Source organism: Colletotrichum acutatum (genome assembly GCF_030867785.1).
Source record: "Colletotrichum acutatum strain CBS 112980 chromosome Unknown BDZ83scaffold_8, whole genome shotgun sequence".
NCBI classification, from domain to species: domain Eukaryota; kingdom Fungi; phylum Ascomycota; class Sordariomycetes; order Glomerellales; family Glomerellaceae; genus Colletotrichum; species Colletotrichum acutatum.
This window is the reverse complement of record NW_026849002.1, coordinates 91,528-104,511: the sequence shown is the minus strand read 5'-3', so window position 1 is coordinate 104,511 and position 12,984 is coordinate 91,528. Positions and strand designations below refer to the sequence as shown.

The window sequence follows — 12,984 nt, the reverse complement described above, 5'->3', positions numbered from 1 at the left end:
GGTAGACACGGAGACTAAAGGGTAGACACGAAGACTAAAGTAAGGTAAAGTTATTTGCGTGCGGTATGATTTCAACGGACGACGCACTGTTCGTTGTGGGTGAGGATTGGATGGAGTTTGGATTGAGATTGGAAGAAGTTCTCGATGCTGGGTAAGCTCACGTGAGGGTTGGAAATTTGAGCAGAGGATCTGTATCCATGAGGTGACATGCTCGACTTTACAGGGCGGATTGGGATATGTGGGACGAGGTACGGATAGCTCATGCAAGCACTCTGGACTCGGCGGGTAGCTGTTGGTGATGGCTACCTCATCAACTCATGCCTGCATCTCTTTCATTTATCAAAAGCCCGGATTAGGTCGAGTTTCCTCGTTCGGGCATGGGGTATCCGGGACATGGAAGCGCTTCTGCCTTTGTTGCTTGTCTCTCTTGACCAGCATGAAATATCTCCGGCAGTCAGTAGCTGGCAAGTTCTCCATCATGACCTCGCCGAGTCGGCCCCCCGCCGTTGTCTTGACTTTTGAGATTTGGGTTAGGTTTCTTTCAGGACCGCTAGGCCGAGACGAGTCTGGGCGTTTCTGGCATCCAGAAAAAGCAAGGGACTGCTGCAAACGCACACACCCCTTTTTTTGTGCGGTTCAGATGCTCCCCCCCTCGTCTCAGTTGGTGGTTTAGTCACGAGGGGCAGTTGGAGGGATTCATTTCAGTCTGTGTACTTTCTTAGTGAGTAGTCGCGTGTGAAGTCATTGGCAACAACCCGACTCGAGGGAGAGATTCTTTGTTTGCGCGTGTGTTTGGTAACAGTATCTGCAGTTGCAGGGCCCGTACGGAATACCGCGCGTTTAGAGCTAAGCTGCTGCGCCCGGTTTCTAGGGTGTCGTTCACTCGTCCCTCGGGAACGGTGTAAGAGGCGAGCGAAGCGACCTCTGGACTCTGCTGCCTTGGGTACGACGTGCGGGCCGTACGGGAGTACGGGTAACTCGTCACCCTCATTTCCCGGGTTGTCGTATTCCACGCGAGGTTGTAAGTCGAGCTTAGTTGGTGTTGGACGCTTTTGGACGCTTTTTGGAATCTTGACGGGGAAGGGATAGGAACAGCTCATGGCATTAGTGAGATGCGCACTGCTGAGAGGGTGAAGTCGGCTCTGGCGCTTGGTGTGAGACGATCACGAATGGTTAGAACCCCTATGGTTGTGGTTCAATCTCGCCATGCGCGGCTGGGCGTCAAGGTCTGCCTTTCATGTGCTTTCCTGCGAGAGTCGCCTGTCTGCCCTGAAGCATCGGATGTGGAGAATAGGAGAGAAAGTTGAGACGGTGGAACATGAAAACTGAGTTTACTGAATCAATGGTGCAGCAGCGACGAGCACGCGACGACAAGCAGCATCCAGGACAAACTACCCTCCCTCTGGCTCCCTCTGGCTCCCTCTGGGGCCGGACCCCAGGACCCCTCCATATGTCGATAGTTGGATACCAAGAGACCAAGCTTGAGTGAGACTTTGTGAATGTGCCGCCAAAGCCGGTCGACCCTGCGACCCATCCCCTGCGGCCCTGCCACACCCTGCGGGCGAGCGTGGCTGGGATGTGGTGTATTTTTGACAGCCGTGGATCGCGGTGGGCCATGGACTGTCACCTGAAGGAAGAAAAGGCGATTACTACGGGTACGCTTGAAGGATGTAAATGGCAATGTTGATGGATTATGGTCTCTTTCATGACTGGTAAGAAACGATGAGCGAGCCGATTGCCCACTCACTTGAGGATCTCACTGAGTGATGTTGCTTCCTTGATGAGAGTGAGAGTGAAAGTGAGAGTCAAACTGAAAGTCAATTGTGAGGTGAATTACATGTGTGGCTCATGACCAGTCCAGTCCCGCGTGTCCACGCCATCGAAGTGAAAAGTGCACGCGTGAGGTGTGCCCCGATGCGCAGTGCGTCCGAATTTCACCTTTCAGCCAGACAGGGGCCCCCAAACCCCCGACTCGACGACTCCATCATCCATGAGCCCATGGTGCATGGATGAGTCCATTTTGGAACCACTACTCCCGCTGGCGGTCACGCTTTCATGTGCAGTTGTTGCCAAATGACAGGCGGCTGAGGTAAGTACTCATCGTAGAGTTAGGTAGTGAGGTTTGGTGACTTCGTAGTGATTGAAGTGTGTCATTGATAATTGCACGAGAGCAGAAGTGAGCGAGCGAGCGACAGACGGGAGGCCCCGGCACCTAAACAGCAACACCGCGCCCCGCCACCCAATGCGGACGGGACAGACCCTCCTGGTGTGTCACTCTGGTTCGGTCTTCCATCTCCATTGTCTCTGTCTCTCTCACAACCTAACCTTTGAAGTGTCTTTCCGTCCTTTTCTCTTCCATTGCTCGAGTCGTTGCATCCCACGCCCCTAACTACTGCGTACTCACTCTTCCTACCTTACCTCATCCGACGGTGTCTCTGCATGGCGCTGCTGCACTGCTCTGCGCTGCGTGCACACCCAACACCTCACCCAACCCGCCGTGCCGCCCACAATCAAATTGACTTCTCCCACTCTACCTCAGGTTACCTTACCTTGCTGCGGTCCCGAACCTGAATAACCTGATCGGCACCTCGTCATTCAACTTTCTTTCTCCTGTTGCTTCCCGACCACCGAAATACCAGTCCCGTTTTCTCTCGTCTCTTGACCCGACGCTTCCCGCCGGCACACCAAAGAGAGACCCAGAGAGTGCGTCCTTGTGTGGGAAAGGCTGCTGCCCAACCCCTTCACCCCTCCAACCCTCCTGGCTCCTCCAACTGAAGGCCCTACGGATACCTACCAACTGTCGTACCTTCGACTCCCCTCCTCGCCACTACTTTCCTCTACCTCACTTCAGCCTCGTCATACGTTTTGACATTTCCACCTACAGCAGCCAGACAGACGACCTTTCCTCGCTTTCTGTCACCGAATGACTTTGCGCATGCCGGGCCCTTGTGCAGTTTGCCGCTGAGCCACTGCTGGCTGCCGGTCGATACCTCACCTTATTCAACGTCGACAACCTTTTCTGGCGCCACTATCGCCAGACTCGATTACCCCCTCGGCTGCCGCGCCGTGCGCCGAACCCTCCGCCACTTCTAGATATCATACTCACGACACAGAGCCTCGACCTCTGGCCCCTTTCTTTTTTTTTTCCCTTTCACTCAGTCACGACCCGATACGATATCCAAACATGCGTACTCCTAGAATAGCCATTCTCGTCCTCTTCTTCGCCGCTTCGCTCTTCCTCTTCTGCCGCTCCATCACCTCACTGGCGCGCTCCTCCCCCGCCTCATCCTCCTCTCCCGTCATCGCCGCTCCGGTCGCAGTACCGCGGTCACGATTCACGAGTTTCTTCTCCTTCACAGCGCCCTTTTCCATTTTCCAACCAAATGCCGCCATCAGTCTGACAGATGACAACAGCACTTCCTTTGTCGCTCGCCCTGCTGCATTTGGCCCCAACCTACCCAACAAGGGCCTGAGCGGTCAACTATGGATCGGCAGTGGCTTCGCAGACGATAATCTCCAGGAGGGCGAGGGTGAGGGTGAGTTGGGATGCAGTGACATCCCCGGCTGGGACGATGGCAAAGCCAACGCCGTTCTCAAGACTGCCACCAAGGGCATGTCCAAGTCCTCCAACAAGGCTGCTGCTGCTGCCGGCAAGCCTGGCCACCATAAGCGCGACAAGACCGACAAGGACGCCGTACCCGACGCTGTGGGTGTCCCCGTCACTCGCCTCAGGTCCAAGATCCGCCCAGCCGACGACGGCACCGACGACTACCTCCACCAAGGCCTCGCCCGGAAGCCTCAGCCCAACCACGATAGCGCCCTATCCACCGAGTCGACCCACGCCGATATTCAATCGATACAAGAAGCTGCGGAGATCGCCGGGAAGATTGTGCTGCTCAGTCGCGGCGGCTGCGGCTTCTTGGAAAAGGTCAAATGGGCGCAGCGACGTGGCGCCATGGCCCTCATTGTGGGCGATAACACAAAGGGGGGTCCCTTGATCCAGATGTTTGCGAGGGGCGATACCTCCAACGTCTCCATTCCCTCCGTCTTCACCACCCGGACCACAGCGCACTTGCTGTCGTCGCTGACGCAACCCGGCAGCTTCATCGAAGACACTCTCGACGAGCATGGCCGCCCAGCTCTCAAGGTGCTGCAATCCGACGGAGGGAGCCGGAAGAACAGGAAGAACAAGCAAAAGGTTGCGGCGACGACGCCGACGCCAATCCCCAAGGCCACGGCAACGCCCAAAGCCAAGGCTGCCGCAAAGGGAAAGCCGGCCAAGGCCGAGCACAAGGCAACCAAGCCCCGCACCAGTCTGTTCCGATGGCTATTTAGCTGGAGCCGCAATTCACGATCCGGCGACAGCATCCAGCCCCCGAGCAGCGGTCGCCATAACTGGGTGCTCGTTGACGACTGGAGCGAGGAGAAGGACAGAGTCATCCGAGACGGTCTTGGCAAGGCCGCCAAGAGGGGCAAAGGCAAGGTTCCCGACGCTCGCAAGAGCGAAGACACGTTCCAAATCGGTGTCCAGGACTGGCGGGATCCCGACTTGGTGGATGCCCCCAGCTCCAAAGATAAGACCGAGGGCGCAGCCAAGGAGCAGCAGGCTGGCAAGCCTGGCAGCACCGCGAAAAGTGGCAAGGACGTCACCGGCCCCAAGGGCGGAAGCATCACTCCCGGAAGCGGCGAATACAACCCCGATTTGCCGCCCGTTGAGACCGAGGGATCCACCTCCGGAAAGGAGACCACAGCCCACGGAGGCATCATGTCTAAGATTTTTGGAGAAGACGACGGCGCCGACTTCTCCAAGGAGGACAAACCCAAGGATCCCCCGCGGCCCGAGGAGCCCATCCCCGACGACGGTGATAAGGACGACGGCAACGAGCCTATTGGGCACGATGGTCTCTGGGTTACGATTACACCTTCAAGCAGCTCCAGCCCCTTCTTCGATACTCTGTTGGTGCTTGTGATCAGCCCTCTGATCACTCTGAGCGTCGTCTATGCCTTGCTGATCCTCCGCGCGCGCATTCGCAGAAGACGCTGGAGGGCACCCAAGTCGGTCGTCGAGCGTTTGCCCGTTCGCACATACCACACCGTCGCGGCATCGCCTGTTCCCTCGCCGAGAATCCCGTCACCGACGAGCCCGACACCCACGACGCCCCTGCTACAGCAGACGCCCTCCCGACCACGGCCCCGTTCTAGAACAACGACGGGCATTCCCGAGTCGGAGAGCTTGCTGTCTGTCAACTCGGCACTGCAAATGCCTAGGTCGCCACTGCGGACAGAGCACGAAAAGGCGAACGGCAGCTACTCGAGCGAGTGGAAGAAGTACATGGGCAGACAGGTTGAATGCGTGGTTTGTTTGGAGGAGTACGTCGACGGCGTCAGTCGCGTCATGAGCTTGCCATGCGGCCACGAATTCCACGCAGAGTGCATGTGAGTTTATCTGCCCCCTCTTTGTATATGTTTATAGGACTGACATTTTCAGCACGCCTTGGTTGACAACGCGTCGCCGCACATGCCCCATCTGCAAGGGTGATGTTGTTCGCTCTCTTGCACGCGGCTCTCCATCCAGCCCCCGCTATGAACCGTATCACGACGACTCTGACGACGAGGTGGAAGCCGAGGCGTCCGGCTCGCGGGACAGAGACGAGGACGTGGAGCAAGGAGGCATCCTCTCGCCCGCGCCCAGGGGACGTCAGACCCGGCCCGACGGGTGGTTGGGGATGTTGTCCGGTAGCTTTGGGGCGTCGTCCCGCGCTAGTCGATCATCGCAGGATGATCGTAACCGGTGAAGTCGGTTCACTCATCGACCGAGGATGTCGCATCACCTCTTAACGCTAGCATTTTGTTTTTTCTGATTTTAATACGTTTGGCACTTTTGGAGGTTGCTTTTTCTTTCAGGCATGGACTGGGAAGCACTAGTTCCACGGGAAACGGGACACATGGCGTAATTAGGGGTTTCTTGGGGCGGAGAGAAGGGCTTTCTCTTGGGCACATTGGCAAAGGGTTTTGTTTTTTTGGGGGCAGCATGGCCGAGAGGTGGAGAAAGAAACCAAGACTCGAAATGGCCCGGGAGAGAAATGGGAGGGACCTCACCACACTCGTTTCGATTGTTGTCCTGGACGTAAGGTTTTTTTTTTTTTTTGCTTTTTTGCGGATGGGTGTGATCCTTCTTGTCTGAAGGATGTGAGTAGATACGGGACTTGGGTGAGGTGAGAGGATGTAGCTGTGGTTTGCAGTGAGGTGGCCAATATACCCGTCGTCTCGTCCCCAACTGGCGATCGGGGGGCGGACGCGCTCTTGGAATAATGAATTCCATTGACTATGACACTTTCGTTTGTGACTTGGTGACTGTGCCGTGTGGGATGAGTCAAGTATAATGGGTGGGTTTATCAGAGGTGTCTCATGTGAAGAAATAGTGAAGTGAAGTATTGAGATTATGATTTGAGGAGTAGCATCTAGCCAGTTCCATGGAAAGATGGAGTCTATGTTTGGGGTATCTTATATGCTATATACGCCTGGTGAAGTCCGTCGGTTGGAGGGTTGTTTCTGTTTGTTTGTCCGAGCTATATAAGTAGCTTGCCTCTCGTAGTTGAACGGTACTTCCCCCCCCCCCCCCGGCCACCGTTTCCTGTTCCTGTCGGATGAAGAGTATAGGCAACAATGTGAAGTACTTCTTGATTAAGGAAGGGGGAGAATAGACAGATGGTAGAGTGCAGGCTTTTCACGACATAGGATGTTGTAATGGGGGTGAGAATGTCGGCACAAATAGGCCTTGTACCGATTTAAGCCACAGGTTAAGCCAGAGGTGAGGTCATGCTCATTCGATTTAACAACCATGAAGGGAGAGGTCGAGCGGGATCAAAGGCTCAGATGTCGTTGTAGAAGATCATGCGGGGCATGTCGCGCTCGGCGACGGCGTGAAGGTACGCGGAGCCTGGGTGGGGTGCTGTTGTTACGGAGCCTGCTGTTGGTGGTGTCGTTGGTGTTGTTGAGGAGGAGGAGGCCGAGGGGGACGGCGTTGATGGGTTTCGAGATGTGGTGATGTTGGTATTGGTGTTAGTGCCGGTGTTGGTGGGCGGGGAGAGGGGTTGGTTTGGCGAGGGGGGTTGTTGGGCTAGGAGGTGGGTTCTTTTGGGACCTTTTGGGAAGGTTCTGGAGGCTTGTTAGTTATGAGAGTAGGATCATGTTTGAAATGGGTGTGTTGAGAGTGAGATGGGAGGTTAGGGCTGGTTGTGAGGCTTGGATACGTGTATGAGAGGGCCAGTGTTGTGAGGTATAGGAGAAATCTGACGACAGGGGTGGATAGGCGAGAAAGGATCGTGAGCATGCGAGCAGGTTGAATGAAGAAGATGCCAACGGTATGATGGAATGATATCACACACTGCTACTCGTGTCTTCTCCATCAAGGAATAGGGGGTTGAAAGGTCCATATCCACTCCTCACATCCAAACAGCTCAGAACGAAATAAAGGGGGACTTACAACGCGGTACTCAACGACCCGTAAAACAGATTCACATCCTCAGCCGGCACGTCAGAATCAACCGCCCTAGCCCAGAGGAACTCACGCGCCTTCTCAACAGCGTCGTCTGTGCGATCGTGGAGGCTCGGGAAGAAGGGGCGTAGGGAGAGGAGGGAGAGGACGAGGCCTTGGGGGCCGGAGGCGAAGCCGCGGGGTGGGCGTGGTGATGATTTTGCTGCTGGTTTTTGTTGTGTTGGTGTTGGCGGTGCGTCTAAGGCTTGTTGTATTTCGCTTTGAGAGGGCTGTGAGTGGGGCGAAGGTGAGGTGGTTGACGGAGCCGGCCAGTCGCCGTTGGGAAGCTGGAGGTCTAGGAGGGCGGCGAGGCGGGATGTCAGGACCGGGGAGGCGGCGAGGGGCGGGGATGTGAGGACGAGTTGGGTTAGTATGCCCAGGTCGCCGTGGGTTGTGCCGTGGGTGTCTTCTGGTGGCGGCGGTGATGGTGATGAAGGAGAGTGAGAGTGGGAGTAAGATTGAGACGACGTCGGTGATCGAGAGGGACATGTCCAGGGATGTGGGCCGAGGAGGTACTCTGACACGTGGACTATCGCGCCGCAGACGAGGGGCGCGGAGGAGGGGACCCAGTGGCGGATGAGGCGAAGGAGGTAGAGTGTTCCTGCGAGGCCGTGGAGGAGGCAGCTTGGCAGGGGTGGTGTTGACGTTGTTGTCGGTTCTGGAGCGTCTAGGTCCATTGTCGTGGAAGAGTTTGACATCGGTGCTGAGGAGGACGAGGAGTTGGCGTTTGCGTTGGAGGAGATGATGTGTTCCAACACGAGAGAGAGGATGGCGAGAAACTTGCGGACGTGCAGGAGGTCTTTTGTCACGCAGGCGCGGATGGCGGGGCCGGCTAGGTCGTCGGAGAGGAGGCCCAGGACTGGTATGTCTCGTGCTGTCTCTTGTGTACTAGACGGCAGAGATATCGGGGCGGACGGGGTCGGGATGTTGGAGATGTAGGCGCGGGCCCAGTGGATGGCCGGGTAGGAGTGGATCTGGAGGCGGGGGTGATGGGCCGAGACGGAAAGGAAGAGGTAGGCTGTGCCGGTGTGTGATGTCGGGAGGCCGGTGAGGGTTGCGGGTGGGTGGGTTGATTGGGGCGGGGAGAGGGAGAGAGTTTTGGAGAGGTGGGTTAGGATTTTGATTGTTTGGGTTGAGGGGTCGTCCATTGTTTTTTTTCTTTTTTTGGACTTTAGAGGTGTTGGGATGAGTTGAGTTAAGTTGAATGAGATGAGGTGTTGGTGAGTACGTGGATGAGTGAGTGAGTGAGTGAGTGGGTGAGTGAGATGTGATGTGGGATGTGTAGGTGAGATGAGATTGTCCGGCGCAAAGTCGCGATTCTCATGGAGCTTGGGTAAGGTGAGGTGCCTTGCTCTCAGCTGTGGTCGTGTGAGGTCGGTGTAAGGCGGCGGTGACCGTTCCGGGTGCGGGGGGCAGGAATGCGGGGTTGGAGGCGGTGGGAGTCGCATGCTGCACACAGGGTACCAGGCACTGACATTCAGGGGCTCCCGGGGGGAGGTTGGGACAGCCGCGGGGGTTCGGATCGTCGTGGCGGGGCAAGCGCGGGCTTGGCCCTGGGGTCCGGGGCGCTGGAGTGGGGCTCTCCTCCGTGGACTAAGAAGGGTGGCTGCTATGTACGGTTGATTACCACGGGCAGGTTAGCCATGTTTCGTGATCATTTCATGTGACGATTCTCGGGAGTACTACACAAGAACGAGGGCTACGGATATGTAGGACGTATCTCTATACATGTTTGCAGAGAGTTTCTGAATCTCGGTTCTAAACTTGTGACTTTCTCGTCGGGGCCGCTGCAGAGATATTCAATACTGGGTCCCTGGATGAAGGTAACGCAAGGAGAATGAGGGAGTGCATATCTCCTCTCACATTTTGGAGGTTTCGAAGTGAAGCAAGTGTGAGGCTTTCACTGTACTTGATTTTGATCATGAGATTGGTTACCCCAGAATGAGATGGCGTCGAGCCTATGAATATGAATTGCTGAAACTATGCTGCTCAGAAAGTAATCATGAATTTGTATTGCATTGGCATTATTTTCTTACATTTCAGCATCAAAGCATGGGTAGCCTACCACATGCTCTCTCACATCAGTCGACATAGTTTCGGCTTTTTGTCTATTTATGACTTCCCTTTACCCAAATGTCTTTACTTAAAAGAAACTATAATAGTGTTGGGAGGTAGTCACGGAACATGATTATCGTCTGTGAATCTGCAGCTTCAGTAGAGTCTCACACTTCCAAAAAGCATTTTGTCTAGTAAGGAAAATTTGAGATGTGATTGCTTGGTTAGACAATGGTTGATAAGTGAAGGTGTGAATAATGACAAAGCCATCCACAACAAGGCACACTACTCACACGGCAAACCGTCAATGAGTCTCGCAAGTAAAACCTCACACATTAAGATGCCAGCAGTGACGGAGGCATCTTTCAACAGCTCTTGATTATCAATTCGCAAGGGAACTTGCTTGGTCGAGATTCACGAGCTGCATGTCTCACATGAATTCATCTGAATACAGTATGCGGGGTCACACTTGTTCGGGAGACGTCGGCCGAGGCGTCCGCCACCACTACCGTGGCTTCGAACGACATAAGAGTCAATCTCACCTCTTTGAACCTCACCTCAAATATTTATACCTCTCTCATCATCACATATTTAGCCCTCCAAAGTCCAAACACGAACTCACCCAATCCGCAAACATGTCCGACCCGCTCCCAAAACTAATCACCCTGGAAGAACACTTCGTCGCAAAAGATCTCTTTACAGAACTCTCCGACATATACTCAGAACAGCTCAAACACCTCCCCGAGGTATCATCCCGCCTCCAGGACGTCGGGCCCCTCCGCCTCGCCAACATGGACGAAACCCGCATCAGCCTGCAAATCGTATCCCACGCGCCCGGCCTCGGCCCCCGTGCCCCGCACTTGAGCCGTCTCGCAAACGACCACCTCGCGGCCGCCGTACGCGCCAACGCCACCCGCTTCGCAGGCTTCGCCGTGCTACCGATGGCCGACCCAGACGCCGCGGCGGCGGAACTCCGGCGCTGTGTACGGGAGCTGGGGTTCGTCGGCGCGTTGGTGGATGCGCATGTGGATGGACAACACTACGACGACAGACGCTTCTGGCCCGTCTTCAAGGCGGCGGAGGAGCTCGACGTGCCGGTGTACTTACATCCTACCTACCCCTCGGAGAGCCAGCGGCCCGCGTACGAGGGCAACTTTGACCCCGGCGCGGCGCGGAGCATGGGATCCAGCGGGTTCGGGTGGCACTCTGAGACCGGGCTCGCCGTGCTCAAGCTCTTTGCCGCGGGTCTCTTTGACGAGTACCCTTCCCTGAAAATCATCATTGGGCATTTCGGGGAGATGTTACCCTTCATGATGGAGCGCGTGGAAAAGCTCTCGGTGCGGTGGGGTCCGCGACGGCGCGGATGGCGGGAGGTGTGGGAGGGGAATGTGTGGGTTACCACGAGCGGGGTGTGGGGTCTCGCGCCGCTGGCGTGCGTGTTGAGGAATACGCCCGTGGAACATATCTTGTATAGCGTCGATTATCCTTTTGAGAAGAATGAGAATGGGCTTGCGTGGATGAGGGAATTGAGGGATAGTGGGATGGTGACGGGGGAGCAGCTTGAGATGATTGCGTTTCGGAATGCTGAGAGGTTGCTGAGGGTTGAGGCGCCGTGATGGGGCGTGGGTCCTGTGTAAGTGGGTGACTGGGAAGTGGTCTCGAGGGAATATCGAGTCTAGTTTCGTTCTGAGGCACACCGATCTCCGTCCACACACCTGGCTCGACATTGAGGAAATCAAAAGACACCGTTTCCCTCTCCATCCATCACGATCGTGAGTCGTGACTGGCCAAGACCCCCCATCTCCACGGCCCCGTTCCCCTCCCACAATCATCATCTCCTCCCCTTCCGCCCCGCCCACGATGCCCTCTCTCGCTTCTTGGTACCACCCACCAAACGAGTTCCCACACAAGATCGTCTCTATGGCTCAGTCGGTAGAGCGTTGGTCTCATATCAAATACATATGACTCTGGGAGACATCCCGGGGGTTATCCAAAGGTCGCAAGTTCGAGCCTTGCTAGGGACATTTGATTTTGCTACTTGTGTAAACGGTCAACTTTTTGGCAAGAGCATGTTTGGGCAGAGTGTATGCGAATGCCCACACAGTCTGGGTCATGTCCTGGTATCTGAACGAATAGTGTCATGGGGGCTATGTTGTTACATCAAATTAGCCTTAAGAACACATCCGCAATTCGCTCTCTGGTCAACAGAGCTGGTACAACGAGTTGTCAGTTTGATAATGTTGAATGAAATTTGCAAGTCTGTCTGACGACTTAACTTGAACCGTAAAAGACAACTCTCCCATGAATATGAACAAGCTTCAAAGTATATTTTGCAGCCAACCACTTTGCCATGCTGTGATCATATATTCATCACTTTAGCAACAATATGTCACTGCATATTGACCTCACTGAGCATTCATCCCATCACATCGTCCTTCCAATCTTTCCATTTTGCAAACCCGTGTTTTTCAAGTGGGCCCTCTCCGACCCCGCAGCACACAACCTAACTCACACCTCAACTCCACACCTAAAAACCCCAAAACACTGAAAATCGCAACCCACGATGAGGACTCGGCGCGTATGTCAACACAACAGACAAAAGAATTGCGTCGAGGGGGAATCGAACCCCCGGCTCCCCGACGTTGCTGGATGGCAACGGAGAATTTTACCACTAAACCATCGACGCTGGATGAGATGGACTCGTGATTTGAGACGTGGGTTTGGGCTCGGAGTGAGATTATGTTTGTGGTGGGTGGAGTGTAGCTTAGGGCTGGAGAATGGAGTTGGCGTTGTGTAAATTTGGAAAATGGGGCCGCTTCTGGGTCCGGGGGTCCGTGTTCGGCCGGGATGAGGATGTTCCCCGACGGCGGGTCAATATACGAGGTTGGAAAGGCTCTGGGGCTGAGGTCTTTGGGCTCGTGGGCTTCGGTTGGGTTGGAGGCTCTGGTGGTTCTTGAGTTTGCTCAGTCTCAAAGCAATGACGAATATAGTTTAATCTCTCAGTCACGGATCAGCTGAGGTTGTAAGTACTAATTGGTGAAATTCCACCTCAACAAGGCTAGGCAAAACAGTCTTGAAATCGATATCTCATCCCATTGGAAAAGGGAGGGGATAGTCTACCGCATGGTTTCTTCACTGCCGGCTTGTTCTTTTGAAGACGCGTTCTAGTCATTTCTTTTCTTCTTCCCCATTAGTTTGAGTAGTTTCTGAGATTCACATATTGCCTGGAGTTCTGCTTGATAGGAGGGAAGAATTGATGACTGACCTACTCGCGCCATCCCTCGCCCTAGAAATTTCCAGACTTAATGAGGAAGATATGGGAAGTGTTAAAATTTAGCAGAGGAGGTATGCACTAGAAACATGGTGTTTTCCAGCATCACTCGCATTCGGAT

At 54.9% G+C, this 12,984-nt stretch overlaps 4 protein-coding genes and 2 non-coding genes across 6 annotated transcripts; 3 read left to right on the top strand and 3 right to left on the bottom strand.

Annotated features, from left to right (window-relative positions):
* Positions 1-3,184: 3,184 nt before the first annotated feature.
* On the top strand, positions 3,185-5,795 carry BDZ83DRAFT_647217 (uncharacterized protein; the record flags this gene model as incomplete). Its single annotated transcript, XM_060510054.1, has 2 exons — positions 3,185-5,436; positions 5,474-5,795. The coding sequence occupies 2 exons, from the start codon at positions 3,185-3,187 to the stop codon at positions 5,793-5,795; spliced, it is 2,574 nt and encodes an 857-aa protein (XP_060370093.1).
* Positions 5,796-7,090: 1,295 nt separating this feature from the next.
* BDZ83DRAFT_602868 (uncharacterized protein) lies at positions 7,091-7,571 on the bottom strand. The gene has a single exon (XM_060507197.1). It carries the CDS (start codon positions 7,331-7,333, stop codon positions 7,121-7,123), a length of 213 nt encoding a protein of 70 aa, XP_060370092.1. The 5' UTR covers positions 7,334-7,571; the 3' UTR covers positions 7,091-7,120.
* BDZ83DRAFT_421292 (uncharacterized protein) lies at positions 7,111-8,771 on the bottom strand. Its single transcript, XM_060502983.1, has one exon. The coding sequence runs from the start codon at positions 8,683-8,685 to the stop codon at positions 7,483-7,485; it is 1,203 nt and encodes a 400-aa protein (XP_060370091.1). The 5' UTR covers positions 8,686-8,771; the 3' UTR covers positions 7,111-7,482.
* Positions 8,772-10,043: 1,272 nt separating this feature from the next.
* Positions 10,044-11,630, top strand: BDZ83DRAFT_602866 (uncharacterized protein). The gene has a single exon (XM_060507196.1). The coding sequence runs from the start codon at positions 10,048-10,050 to the stop codon at positions 11,206-11,208; it is 1,161 nt and encodes a 386-aa protein (XP_060370090.1). The 5' UTR covers positions 10,044-10,047; the 3' UTR covers positions 11,209-11,630.
* Positions 11,507-11,616, top strand: BDZ83DRAFT_t41. The gene has a single exon. It is a non-coding gene; the product is annotated as a tRNA-Met (tRNA).
* A 567-nt stretch (positions 11,631-12,197) lies between the features above and the next one.
* BDZ83DRAFT_t38 lies at positions 12,198-12,278 on the bottom strand. The gene has a single exon. It is a non-coding gene; the product is annotated as a tRNA-Gly (tRNA).
* Positions 12,279-12,984: the final 706 nt, after the last annotated feature.